Source organism: Rutidosis leptorrhynchoides, chromosome 9 (genome assembly GCF_046630445.1).
Source record: "Rutidosis leptorrhynchoides isolate AG116_Rl617_1_P2 chromosome 9, CSIRO_AGI_Rlap_v1, whole genome shotgun sequence".
In the NCBI taxonomy this organism is placed as follows: Eukaryota; Viridiplantae; Streptophyta; class Magnoliopsida; order Asterales; family Asteraceae; genus Rutidosis; species Rutidosis leptorrhynchoides.
In genome coordinates, this window is record NC_092341.1 from 354963823 (window position 1) to 354978206 (window position 14384).

The following is a 14384-nucleotide window of genomic DNA, read 5'->3' on the forward strand; positions in this document are numbered from 1 at the left end:
GCATTTCTGATTTTGAAACAACCGTCCCATTCAGCAGCTATAAATAAGCCTCCTCCCACCAGTATTCAAAATGTTACAGCTCTTCACTTTCATCTATTTTACCGTGCAACTGTTTCTTTAACGTATGTTTTAACATGGCTAGCAATCAAGATGCGTTTACTCATTTGAATCGTTTGACTATCAACGCTGCATAAAGTGTCAAGATTCGGGTGACGGTGTTTATCATCTGTGAAATACCATACTTTAACAATCGGAGACATGTTTCATGCAATGAGATGATACTTGTGGACTATGTGGTAATTGAATATATTCATATGGTTCTTTATAAAATCAGTTTTATTTTGTTTCTACAATGTTTTATATGTAACATATGTTATTTTAACTACATTTGACATTCCCATAATTTACTTTCGATTATTATGATTATGCTTTTAGTAATTGCCAAAAATTATATAGTTGTTAAATGTGTAATAGTTGTCACAGCCACTAATTTTGCTATATATTACATAAATGCAGACGGCGGGTAAGAGTAATGTTTGTGGATGTTGTAGTTTTTGAAGTCTATGAACTAAAAGATTGTAATCTTTGTACTTCAATCTACGCAGACAACAACAGATATACTTGAATAATTAATAGGTTTAATATATGTTAATACTACTTCTTGAATTGTACATATTATACTTGCAGTCTAACGAGTATATGGCTGAATTTTGTAATGACCTGCTCTACTGTTTTTTTCAAGGACATTCCCATTCTTGGACACCATATATGATCAGCCTCTTTCATCCTTGTGAAAGTCAGTGGGCGAGTAAGAGTACAGTTCTAGCGGTAAGTCTTCCACATACTAATCACATTGTTCATAATATAATACGGAGTATGTTCATAATTCCAAATTGTTTATGGACGTTAAGAAAAAGAATGTGTTTTGGGTCAACCTTAAAATAAACCTATGGAATGTACATTCAACTGCCTATATGATTATCTGATTGTTTATAATTTAGGAATTCAGTGGTAGCCTTCCAAATTGGGATGTACTAACTTGATACACGATTTAAACGCCTTCTGCTATTATTGTTCGAATTTTTTTTAATTTTTTTTTTTTTACAGATATCTGGACTTCAACTTTAAAATCATTGATTTTTTTTTTTTTTACAGATATTTGTTCATAACTTTCGACGTCGAGTATTGTTATTTTAAAGTCATTGATTTCTTTTGGAAGTAAACAAACACTAAGTGTCCTTTAAATATAATTAGGTTTGAAATTTTTTTTAGGACCCGGTAACGTTTTCATCCTGGATTTACCACGGAGTTTTCCCTGGCTCAAGTGTTACTGTTGGCAATCTTGATGCAAGTACGGGGCTTTATTGTGGAGAAAGGAAACAACAGCCAAGGTAGTATCTAGAGGATGTAGGCAATTTATTAGCACAATGAGTTGGCTGATGGAGATCTGTGTACGGTAACCTACGATGTTAGCCAACTAACGTTCCAACTAATTGAAGTAATGAGGATTCTTTAAAATTAACTGTTTGACAACAACAAATAAAGTTTTGGTTAGTTTTTCACTGTTTTGTTCATGTGTGACGTGTTATAAGTTTGCTATGTACTTGGAACACTCATTATCATACTTTTAATTTGCATTGCTATATATATGTTTGCATTTTTAATTTGCATTGCTACATTGGATATTGGATATAGTAAAAATAAAGATATAGCTAAACTAGGAATACATTATTAAAATTCTTAATATTGTTTTTACACTCACAAAGTTCCGCGAATTCGCGGGTCCCCAACTAGTTAAATTAAATAATACAGTACTACGTAAAAGAAATTGTAAATAAAAATATGTTAAATTTAAAAATGTGAAGTTTTGATGGCGAGCGCGTATGCGACGTGAGGGCATCTCCGCGTGACCTCCGGCCATAATTCCACTACCACTCTCTCTCTTTCACACATATAACAAAACACACAGATACATACAAAAAGTGAAACTCAGATTTATATACATACATCAACTACTACATTACAGCGCTAGCCATTTTTACTACTCTCAGTTGTTGATATTGATTGATTGATATAAAAAAACTCGGTACTCGCAACTCGCAACTCGCAACTATCCAGTGCTACTCAGTCGCTCAACTCGCTCCCAGCTTCCATAATTTTAGCCGGAAATCAAGGTGATACTACTAGATCGATCTTATCATCTAATCGCACTAATCCGATAATGAAGGCTAAATCAACAGTTTTGAATCCTTCTATTGTCAATGTGGAACACAAAAGGTAGTTTAATTTCCTTTCACTTTCAATTTCCGTATAATTAGGGCATTTCACTCCTTTAATATGTTCGTACTGGATCTATATCCTTATCAATTACTCCGTTCTCCTTGTGACCAGTTCGTCCGTAATTAGTTATTTTGTCTGTGTAATAATGATCCTATTAGTTTTTATGCAATATGAATTTTTACTGTATAAGGATTATTGTTGCTGAAGAAGTAATTAATTGGATATTTATTTAATTATTATGTCACTTGTAATTGTAATTCTGGTGGTGATGTCCAAATGGTTGAGATTTTGACCTCCATAATTTGAATGAAGGATCCATTATTTTTTATGATTTTCCTTGTAAACAAGTTTAAATGTTACTACTTAGTTGCTTATGAAGTGAAACATATATATTCCAAAATGAAAAAAAAAAAAAAAAAAAAAATTACATCGAATGTGTTATAACTAAGTTTATGGTTTGCGATGAATTGGTTTTCTAAGTGATAAGTGACTTTTAAGTTGTTTAAAGTTGATTCATGATTGAAAATGCTATTGACTGTGAACCGCTTTTGGGCAAATCCTTTTGGACAGAGATGCTTATGGTTTTGCAGTGAGACCTCAACATGTACAAAGATATCGTGAATATTCAAGCATCTACAAGGTATTAATCTCTCTGTCTCCTCTATCATATGAAATTCGATTTTTGATGTGGATGCTTCACCTTTGTGTGCAGTTATTTTGATTCTTTTGTTTAACTTCCGTTTATGTGCATTTATCAGTGAAAATAAGTTTTCATAATGTGAAAACTACTTGTGTTTATTTTTCATGGATTTAGGAGGAAGAGGAAGAACGATCTGATAGGTGGAAAGACTTTTTGGAACGACAATCAGAGTCTGCGCAATTGCCTGGAACTGGCATTACTGCAGAGGAAAGTAAGACCACAGAAGGAGATGATTTGAGTGTTGAAAAACCTGGTCATGATGATGGCCAGAAGGAAGATGTGGGTCCAGTTCATCAAGCACAAATATGGTCTCATATTAGACCATCCCTTCGAGCCATTGAGGATATGATGAATGCTCGTGTTAAGAAGAAGATATATGTTGATAAAACTGAGAACGATAATGGAGCCGACAAACCTGCAGTGTTTGAAGATGCTAGACCTGCAAAAGACGAGGACTCTGAAGAAGAATTTTATGATTTGGAGAGGTCAGAATCAGATCTAACTCAAAGTATCTCTTTAAGTGAAGATGGGTTAATTACCCAAACGGTCACTACAGAATCATCAATTCCATGGAGAGAAGAGTTGGAATGTCTAGTTCAAGGGGGAGTGCCAATGGCTCTTAGAGGAGAGGTAGGCTTCTTACATGTACTTCGATTGGTCAAACTTGGTTGACCGTTGTCACCGAAAGAGATAATCTTTTGACTAATTACTTAATGTGTCAAATATGATGACCATTATCATACTCGTGCGTAGCAACTACAATTTGTGTGACAATTAACTCTTTTCGTTCGAAGTTGATTCTTTTTTATTTTATAACCTTACCCATTTTATCGGTTAGAGATAGAATCTAATTTAACCTATTTTCAAGTAAATGGGTCAATTTTACCACATCAACCTTTAACCTCGATTCACTTAGTATATTCACTTATTGCAGCTTTGGCAAGCATTTGTGGGTGTGAAGGCTCGCCGTGTTGAAAACTATTACCATAATCTTTTGGATCATGATACAACTAACGATAGCAGTAAGATTTCAACTGCCGAATCAGTATGCTTACCAGAGAAATGGAAAGGGCAGATTGAGAAGGTGATAATGTAACTAGTTTGTGGTCTTGGATCATGCCTATTGTGTGGTCGATAGCATTACTACCGTAAGCATTACTAAACATGTATATACTATACCTATGCAGGACTTGCCTCGAACATTTCCAGGTCATCCTGCTTTGGATGATGATGGTAGAAATGCCTTGAGACGTTTACTCACTGCATATGCTAGACATAATCCATCTGTTGGTTACTGTCAGGTACATATATTTGGATCTACCTATTTATGCTCTATCTGAAGAGATAGCAACATGGGCGGGTCAAGTGACTAGTGAAATGTGTAACAGGTCAAAAGAGGGTTGGGTTGACCTGCAGCAATTTTTCTGTCCAAAGTATAACTAATCATTGTGTTATTTTGACAACAGGAACTGTGTTGCCTTAAAAATACGGAGGATGTATGCCAAAAAAAATAAATCTTTGCCAAACTTTTTCTATTTGAACTATTTTAGATTGTAATAACTCGAATAAACCCTTTCATAAGTAAATACTAACTAGGTCACCATTGCCTTCTCTACCTTTTTGCATGCAACTTATCCCACGATCGTTATTGTTACTTGAAATCTTGAACATATATAACTCTTCTGGTCATCTTTTTTTATGTGTTAAATCTCTACGTGGACTTTGCAAGAAAATGACTTATAAATTCTTGTCATGCATATAAATGTTTATGTAAACTAGGTATTTATCAATCTGCTAATTTGCTGGATATCATGCAGGCCATGAATTTCTTTGCTGGATTGTTATTGCTGCTGATGCCTGAAGAAAATGCCTTTTGGTCGGTTTGAGGCTTCATCGGATATATATTGTAACTTTTCTAAGCCTTCCAGTTCATTATGTTGAAGATGTGCTTATATTGTAATTTTATCTCAGGGCTTTGATGGGCATTCTTGATGATTATTTTGAGGGCTATTATTCAGAGGAAATGTTAGAGTCTCAGGTAGTTGTTATGTCTCTATTGACTCCCAAGACTTGAACTTTACATTATTAAGTTGTCTAAACTAATAATTGGCATTCATATATTGTCAGGTTGACCAGCTTGTGTTTGAGGAGTTGGTGCGTGAGAGGTTCCCCAAACTGGGTTTGTTTTTTATTTATTATTGACATTTTGATACATGTTCTGAATGTTGATAGTTCTTTGTCTTGCTGATGGCATATAATCACCTGATGCAGTTAATCATCTGGATTATCTTGGAGTACAAGTAGCCTGGGTATCCGGGCCATGGTTCCTTTCAATATTTATGAATATGCTTCCCTGGGAGAGTGGTTAGTTATTTGTTTCAATAATCAAATTTCATATATCTGTATGTGTACAATTATAAAGATAACTATTTTGCTATTTATCCTATTTTATGGACTTATATATTGATTATCTGTTGGTTTCTCTTTTCTTCAGTTCTTAGAGTATGGGATGTGCTTCTATTTCAAGGAAATCGCGTTATGTTGTTTCGAACAGCACTTGCTTTGATGGAGTTGTACGGTATCTGTCTTTCTTTCTCTATTGGAATGGTCAAATTATTAAAATTAACTAAAACAAAATGGTTCAAACAGGATGAAAAGTTGCCCATTGCATTAATATTTGTTTGTAACCTCTAAAATTAATCTATTTGATGGATCGTTACTGTATTAATAGTTCTCAAATCATAGTAAACGTATGTGTTGTCTTGAAAGTTAAAAAAAAAGAAGGTGTAAATGTATTTAAATGGTAAATCGAACTTGGCTTGTTTTGAACAGTAAAAAGTACACCTGTTTTGCCACGTTGCCCAACCTGCTTGTTTTGCTATCTATAGTCTTGTCATATATTGAGGAGGTATATTCATCTGTTCAAAATTGTTAGAATCAGAGCTTATGTTTGTTCAGTATTGTGTAGGACCTGCATTAGTTACAACAAAAGATGCCGGAGATGCAATCACATTGCTGCAGTCACTGGCTGGATCAACATTTGATAGTAGTCAACTTGTGTTAACCGCTTGCATGGGTTATCATAACGTAAATGAGCCAAGACTGCAAGTTCTAAGAGATAAACATCGACCATCTGTAGAAGCTGCACTTGAGGAAAGATCAAAGGGGCTACGTATGTTAAAAGAAAATAAAATGGATCAAACAGGGGTTAAATTGAAAAACGGTGTATTATCACGTATAGATTCTGAGTCATCTAATGAGAATGAACTTTATATGGGTGTATCTGGGGATGTGGAGATCGATTCTGTTCCAGATCTTCAAGAACAGGTTCAGCATTTACTTCTGTTATCTTGTTTTTTTGTTATGTAACTAATGACCCATTTCAACCCAAAACTCTTTTGACCCGTTACCCAAACCGACCCAACCTGACCTGTTTGCCAGGTATAATTTTACATTACACCTATGGTTTTGCTAACTGTTGTTCTGAATTTCTGATGGCTCCCAAAATTTACTCTATAGATCTTGTGGCTGAAGAATGAGTTGTGCAAGATAATTGAGGAAAAACGATCTTCGACACTCAGGTAAACATATCCAATATTTTCACAATGTAAGTGAGTGGATAATATTAGTAGGTGTGATTACATCTCTAATTTAAGCCTTTGGATAGAAAGTTTAAGGAGGTTTAGTGCAGTTTTGAGCGCGTGCGGGTGTTCACGCGTGCATCACTTAACCTGTTTGCCCCATTTGACCCGCTCTCAGCCAAGTTAATTTTATTAATTTGACCCGTTTGAGATGAACAACCCCGATTTAGGTTGGATTTTTTCACTTTTGCTGATGTCAAATGTTTATTTCTTCTGATCTCCAGAGCCGAGGAGTTGGAAACTGCTCTAATGGAGATGGTCAAGCAAGATAACCGACGACAGTTAAGTGCACAGGTATGCAGAAACACTCAAAGCAATTATTGGAGATGGGTTATAATGAAGTTTTCATGATTCTATCTATCAATCCTACACTTGAAATTCATGTTCCTAATTTCATTTTTATTAAACAGTTATCTTATTGTATTTATATGAATCAATACACCTTGCTGCCATTGAACATTGGACATTGTTTTAGGTTGAACAATTAGAGCGAGAGGTTGCTGAGTTAAACCAGGCCCTTGCTTGCAAACAGGAACAGGAAAATGCCATGCTTCAGGTTTCAACCCATGATTTATGCACTAGACATGCATCTTTTTTTTTCTTTAATGTCAAACAAGGAAAAACATATTATCTAAGCCACCTATGCAATAGTAATACATCGAATTGTGAATTTAGTTTAAAGGTGGTTATTTCATTACGAATTTGTAGGTTTTGATGAGAGTAGAGCAAGAACAAAAGATAACTGAAGATGCACGCATATATGCTGAGCAAGATGCCGCAGCCCAGAGATATGCTGCTCAAGTGCTTCAGGTTCAATAATAATATACAATAATTAATTTAATATTTCAAATGAAAATAAACAGGTGATAATTATCGACTTGTGTATATTATTCAGGAAAAGTATGAAGCAGCAACTACTTCGATTGCTGAAATGGAGGAGAGACTTGTTATGGCAGAATCAATGCTGGAGGCTACCTTGCAATACCAATCTGGCCAACATAAAGCCCAACCTTCTCCTAGGTACTTTGCAATATCTTTTAATCGGTAAAAAGTTTCAATTTATAGGTGTGTATTTTCCCGTTATTTATCAGTAAATCATGCTGATGTACTATTGTTAAAATTTCCTACTTTATACCTTGTATCTTTAAAGGATATCATAGATACATATTAGACTAATAATTTTATTCTTGAAACTGTGTCCAATTAAAAACTTAAAAACTTCAATTTGGTGGATTTGGACAAACACTCATTTTCACAAAGTGATACCCTACATGCTCTTTTCAAAACTCATCTCTACAATGTTGAATTTCCTATTTTATTTATGTCATTTATATCTATATCCTCCAGATCTACAAATCACGATTCATCAGCAGTAAAGCCTAGTCAAGAGCTTTCGCAAGACATACCTGCAAGAAAAATTAGTCTATTATCAAGACCGTTTGGACTTGGGTGGCTTGACAAGAATAAGGTTCGTTCTTGCTTTCATTAACCTATATTTAGCGATAATATAGGAAGAACAACATCTAATTGTGCTTACGTGTTGCTAATGACTATTATTATCAAAAAGTTCATTCTAGCTTGATTCTAGTAACGTAGTCGTTTTGGGTCGTGACATCTTGGTTTAAAAACACAACCATTGTAGTCACTTCCTATGCATATAATATGTAGGGCGAAAATTATAAGAAAATGTTACATTTTTAACGGCTTCGTTTCTATATGAGTATTTGTTTTTTCGCCAAAAAATAAAATAAAAAAATATTGAGCTAAGCTAGGCATCTAGGGTTCTGATACATTGATATTGGAATGTCACCATCATATAATATCATACTCTGTAATAAGTTGTTTATCATAATTTAAAAAAATATTATTTGATTTGTCGTAAATTTAGTAATAACCCACTTACAACAACTAACTGCAGGAGAAGTCGGCTGAAGAAGCAAACCATGTAACTTCTAGTGGTGAGTTAAAGATATTGAATTCTTTACAGAAAGACACGAATGGTCATCAAATGGAGGAGGTATCCCTTGGCTGATGTAAAGGTGATACCTAAAGGTAAATCCTTGAATGGTTAAGTGTTGCCTGATTATGCTACGTTGATTTGCACCTCATATTATGCGTAAATTTTGATGCATTTCAACCCAAATCTAATTTGATCTGGTTCACAAGAAGCAAACCTTTTTTTAAAACATTCACATTTACCTTGTGCGAGTTTTCTTCTTTAGTTCAAGAGAAGTAAAACACTACGAGTATTGTAACGTTGTAACATTCATTTTGCTGTTAATCAAATAGTTTTAGCAGTAATTATTGCTTTCGGGCACGTACCTTGTGCCATTATGTTTCCCATCCAACTCTCGGATAAATAGTCAATTCTACAGCTGTTCTGTTCTGAAGAACACAATATGTTTTATGCATAACAGAATTTAGTGTCTCATGTAGCACAAGGCTATTGTGTGAATGTAATGAAAATCAACTAGAGATGGGCAAAAAAACCGGATCCAGATCCGATCCGGTCACCCGATCCGGAACCGGACAGAACCAGAACCCGGACACAGCGAAATCCGGATCCGAGATCCGATCCGGTTCCAACCGGATCCAGATTTTCGAGCCAACCGGATTTTATCCGGATATAAACCGGATTTTATCCGATCCGGTTTTTCAAAAAAATAGCCTTTTTTTTTTTTTTTGTTGTTGCAGTTTCAGCCTTTTTTTTTTTTTTTTGTGTGTGCAGTTTTTTGAGTTTTTTTTTTTTTTTTTTACCATTTTAACCCCACAAAGTCCATTATAAATACATGGTAATGTTTTGGTTGAAAATGCACCAACAAACATTCTCACATTTCTTTCTAAATCACTAAATATTCTCTAATCTCTACTTATCCTATAATGGATAATTCACAAGCTTCCGGTTCCGCTTCTGTTGGAACATCTTCACAAGGCTACACTACGGCCGATATTGATTACAAAAAAGAAACAAAGCGAAAAGGGGACGTTTGGTCCAAATTCGAGTTGTGTGTAATGAAGGATGGTGCGGAAAAAGCTCGATGTACACAACGTATGAAGTTCATGGGTGTTTCGGGTAATACAATGTTAAGAAAACATCTTGACAAAAGTTGTAGTGCAAGGCAAGACCCGAGACAACAAACAATTCGGGCTGATGGTTCGATTTTTGAATACGATGCCGAAGCTCTTCGGCAAGATTTGTCAAGGTTTGTCATTCAACAAGCGCTTCCTTTCAACCACTTCGACAATCCAAGGCTTACGGAGCTAATTCGGTATCGACTACAACCGTGATATAGCAATGTAAGTGGTTCTACCTTAAGACGTGACGCCTTTAAATTATGGAAAAAAGCTAAAACTGAAATAATTGAAGGTTTTCGAACATATAAACATAGGGTTTCTATAACTTGTGATGTTTGAAGCGCACCACATGGAACGGCAAATTCTTATTTAGCCGTTACCGTTCATTGGTTTAATCCCGATTCGTGGCTTTTAATGAAACGTGTTATCGATTTTAAAATATTTGATTATCCACATAACGGTAATAATATAAAAAAAACGTTACAAGACACTTTAGAAGAATATAATTTAATCGATAAAGTTTTTACAGTTTCGTTAGATAATGCGTCTAATAACGATGCGGCCATGAGTGAGTTAAAAATTGCACTTAGACCGATTTTAAATGGTGCATTTATTCATACACGTTGTGTTGCTCATATTATAAACTTGGGAGTTCAAGATTGTTTAGCTTTTTGTGCTTCATTAAAAGAAAAATTTAGAAGATTTTTAGTAACGATTTATTGTACGAGCAACGCACGACAAAAAAATCCATTTTTTTATCCGGTGTTGATGCATTGGTGTTGATCTAACTTCTCATAAAGGAAGTTAGGGTTCGACTCTCATGTGCTGCAAAAATATTTCTCTCTCGGTTACCCGGCCATTTCAGGGGCCTCGGAAGTCTCAAACGTCTTGCGTTCGAGCCTCACACGAGGGGGTTTTACCACACGCGATGCCCGTATAGATTCGCCGTAGGGGTTTCTTCCTAAGAGGCAGTAGAACTGTAATGTTCGTCCCAGGAAATGATCGGGTGGGTACCGACATCACGTTCAAACCCCTGTCAGTGACTCTACCGCTGTTAAAAAAAGAGAGTCCAAAGTAGCATATGCTTGTAGGGAATGGGTCATTTAATAAATGAAATGGTTCATCAACCGATATAAATGCTTAGCATCATTGGCATAGATCAAGATCGGCTCTAGTGAGAACCTACAAAAATACTTGCACTTATAGGTTAGTTTGATTATTAAACATCAAAAGACTATTAATTAATGTATATAAAAATTGATTTTGATTATTATGCATGATTGCAATCCATATTCTAATTAGTCACCAGTCAAATTACGGTAAACCAAATCTGCACAGTTCCACAAGCTTATAAACAGAATCTGCACAACCAATAAAAAAAAAGCTATGAAATTATAATGACATAATAATCAACATTTTACACCAAACTACTATTACTAAATAGAAATAACAATTATCAACATCTTGAAAGCCCAGCTGACAAAACTGGTGGTATATGTAAAGTTTAAGTATCTTATGCTTCTTGTATAAATAAAGAATAAATCTTTATGATTATCAATTATACAATGTAAAGAATGATACAATTAACCATTACCAAATCATGCTGCTGCAGATTTTTTATCTTCACGATCATCGAGATTTAAAACTTGAAGCAGTTTTGTCCATGATTCCGGGATCCCTCCTGGAAGATCAAACTCTAACAACTTTCCTCGGTTGCGATAAAACTCTTCAACCGGCCGACTCTGTAGGTATAAATAAGACTAGTTAACATAAAGTAACTACTCTGTTAATTAATACTGTTCATATCATATGCGAGGGGGTGGGTAACAGGTCAAAACAGGCGAAGGTTGGGTCCTGTTGACCCCCAAAACACCTTTTGCAAATCCTTTATAAATGATTAGCTAGTCAAATATGATTATTATAACTATAAATATGACATTACGTTGATATAATTGATTCTCAAGAAAAATTGACCAAAAATATGAACATCAGAACAGCTCAAGAGAAGTGAAGAGAATTGGCATCAACATAGATTAACCATTAATCAACTGGTCTCTTGTATAAACAGGTACTAGATTCACAAACAAAGTTTAATCATTATAATTATAATATCCGATGAAAAAGAAATATACCTTCACATTATAAATACGGAGACGTTCTTTTACAACCTCTTCAGTGTCATCGGGCCGTGTAATAAGTTTTGACGCACAATCGGTAGGTGGAAGAAGAGGCGGCATGTACATTGCAGGGCTTTCACCATCAGCCTTGATGTCGATGCACGCTACATTATAGTTCCCGCCGCATTGACTACAAGTTCTTCTACCTAGACATTTTGCAAGCAATGCTTCTTCTCTAAGCTTCAGGTTGATTACTAAGTCGACGTTTGTTACTCCCTCTAAGATTTCCTGGAATTAAACAAAGTAAATGATCAAACTGAAAGAAGCTTAAAAAAAACATGCAGAACATATCAGCAAGGATATGTAAATGTCATATAAGAAAACAAGGCTGGCATACAATTTGGCAACAGCCAATTAGATTCTTGAGCTGAAGTCAGGATTGGTTGCAAAGGAGTGCAAGATGTGTGGGTAAGACAACATGACGTGTTGACTTAGATTATACTGCAAATGTGTCCACTTTAGTTCTTTACGCGAAAAACTGATGTGTTAATTGTCATTACCAAAACACTTGTATTACAGTTTTTTGACAGTATTACGGTATCAATCTGAATTTGATGATTTAGGTCATTGTATGCATTAAAAATTGGCTCTAGAGACTTCAAATTAGTTTAATAACTTCAACCAATTTAACATGTTGCCCTTTTAGCTAAACTTTCTATTAGAATCATTTAGAATAAAACCAACCCGAAACGACCCATCATTAAGTAATGGGCTGAAATTCTCATCCTGTAATGAATTAAAGAAAGTTAAGCATATGAGCAGATGTAGAAACATTTCACAACTACACAGAAATCTAATTGTGGACTATGCATAGCTGTCTTAACTCTTACGTAAGTCTTGACGCATATGCAACATATAAGCAGATGTCGAAACAAAACGAGCATAATACATGTTATTCGTTAGCTCAATATTCATCAAAATTCTAACATTACTTTGTTCATAACCAAAAATTCCTCTTTCGAACCAAACAGAAAAAAAAAAAGTAAAAAAAAAAGTTCTTTAATCATGATCTTTAGGGAGCTTGCACATCTACTTATTATTGCTAAAAGTTTGTTTCATGACACATTTAATTATAGAAATTAAAAAATCCTCACCGCTTGTCGTATGGTCCGAGGGAATCCATCAAGAATGAAACCCGATTCGCCTTTCGCCTCCCCAGCTTCAAGTCTTCGGGACAATAAATTAAATATAAATTCATCTGAAACTAGCTTCCCTTGGTTCACAATCTCAGCAAGCTATTGATTGAACATACATAGTTCGTCACAACAATTCATATAAAACTAGTAACTATACAAGTAACCTAACTAATTAAACATGTAATCACCTCAATAAACATACAAAACCTATACCTAATTACATCCTAAATCCTAAATAAGATACAATCAATACACATATTATTATAAATTAATGAATTAATGATTACCTGAGAAGAGAGAGGGCCATTGGAATTGAGCTCATCGCGAACGAGATCACCGGTGGCGATATGAGGAACACCGACGAGCTTAGACAAACGACTAGCGTAAGTTCCTTTTCCGACGCCGGGACAACCGAGAAACACCCACTGTACGTTGCGTGAGGGCTTAATCAACGCCGGTGATGAAGAAGAAGATGATGATGTGGAACTGGAAGACGAAAAGGTGCGAATTGTGTTGGTGGAGGCTCTTAATAGCCGGCTAAAAACCGCCATGGATTTAATTGTATGAATGAAGGTTGGTTAAAAAACGGTAGATCAAAGTACACGCACTAAAAGGTGTGAGAGTGTGTGTGTGAATTTAATTAGGGGTTTTGTTTGTTTGTTTTAGGGAATCATTGAGGAGCAACGTCACGAAATATCGGTAGCTGAAAGTCTAAAACCACGTGCGTTAATTTCTTTGAAAGCGAAATCAATGGGCGTTGTAGCTTCCAGCACTTTACATTACACCCCCACCAATCATAAAATTACACCGTCCAAAAAGCCAGAAAAAGCTTCTAGTCTTCAACCAGTTGCTATCAGTTTCTAAAGTATTTGTATGATAATTTCACATTTAAATTGAAAAATCTATTAAGAAAAGTTTCGACTCAAAAACGATAACATTAACATATTCAAAGATCAAACGGTACAACCATACACAAATAAACAAATGAGTTAGCCTATCAAACAACGGCTATAACAACAATAAATATATGCATCAACTATACAAGAACCATCACAGAAAACATAGAAATAACCAAGTAAATGAGTTCCGCCGCCACCACTAAATAGAGCCACCGACAGCCCATCATAGATTCGTCGAAAAAAACCAACCGAAAAATAAATCCGGCCAACAATGGAGGGCACTCCCACTCACTAAACCCGGCCAATAAATTGTTACATGTTCAGTCTTCCCACACCTCCAAGAGTCCAACATACCAAATTCTTCCCGAAGTATTTCTCCCCGTATATGTACACATCAGTACCATACATTCTGATGAAGAGACACTGTTACCTCACAACTTTTTATCCGTCACATAGGAGCTTGTTAGTAACATCTT

The 14384-nt window shown here is 35.2% G+C and overlaps 2 protein-coding genes across 2 annotated transcripts; one reads left to right on the forward strand and one right to left on the reverse strand.

The window, feature by feature from the left end:
- Window positions 1-2019: 2019 nt before the first annotated feature.
- On the forward strand, window positions 2020-8959 carry LOC139866185 (uncharacterized). The gene is made up of 18 exons (XM_071854339.1): window positions 2020-2277; window positions 2851-2920; window positions 3095-3610; window positions 3915-4064; window positions 4168-4281; window positions 4798-4856; window positions 4952-5018; window positions 5108-5159; window positions 5252-5344; window positions 5475-5558; window positions 5949-6307; window positions 6500-6561; window positions 6846-6915; window positions 7097-7177; window positions 7330-7431; window positions 7517-7641; window positions 7969-8089; window positions 8540-8959. Exons 1-18 carry the CDS (start codon window positions 2222-2224, stop codon window positions 8651-8653), a joined length of 2295 nt encoding a protein of 764 aa, XP_071710440.1. The 5' UTR covers window positions 2020-2221; the 3' UTR covers window positions 8654-8959.
- Window positions 8960-11131: 2172 nt separating this feature from the next.
- On the reverse strand, window positions 11132-13620 carry LOC139867251 (probable adenylate kinase 6, chloroplastic). The gene is made up of 4 exons (XM_071855595.1): window positions 13297-13620; window positions 12968-13108; window positions 11829-12101; window positions 11132-11438 (listed from the first exon to the last, which is right to left on the reverse strand). The coding sequence occupies exons 1-4, from the start codon at window positions 13558-13560 to the stop codon at window positions 11295-11297; spliced, it is 822 nt and encodes a 273-aa protein (XP_071711696.1). The 5' UTR covers window positions 13561-13620; the 3' UTR covers window positions 11132-11294.
- Between the last annotated feature and the right edge of the window lie 764 nt (window positions 13621-14384).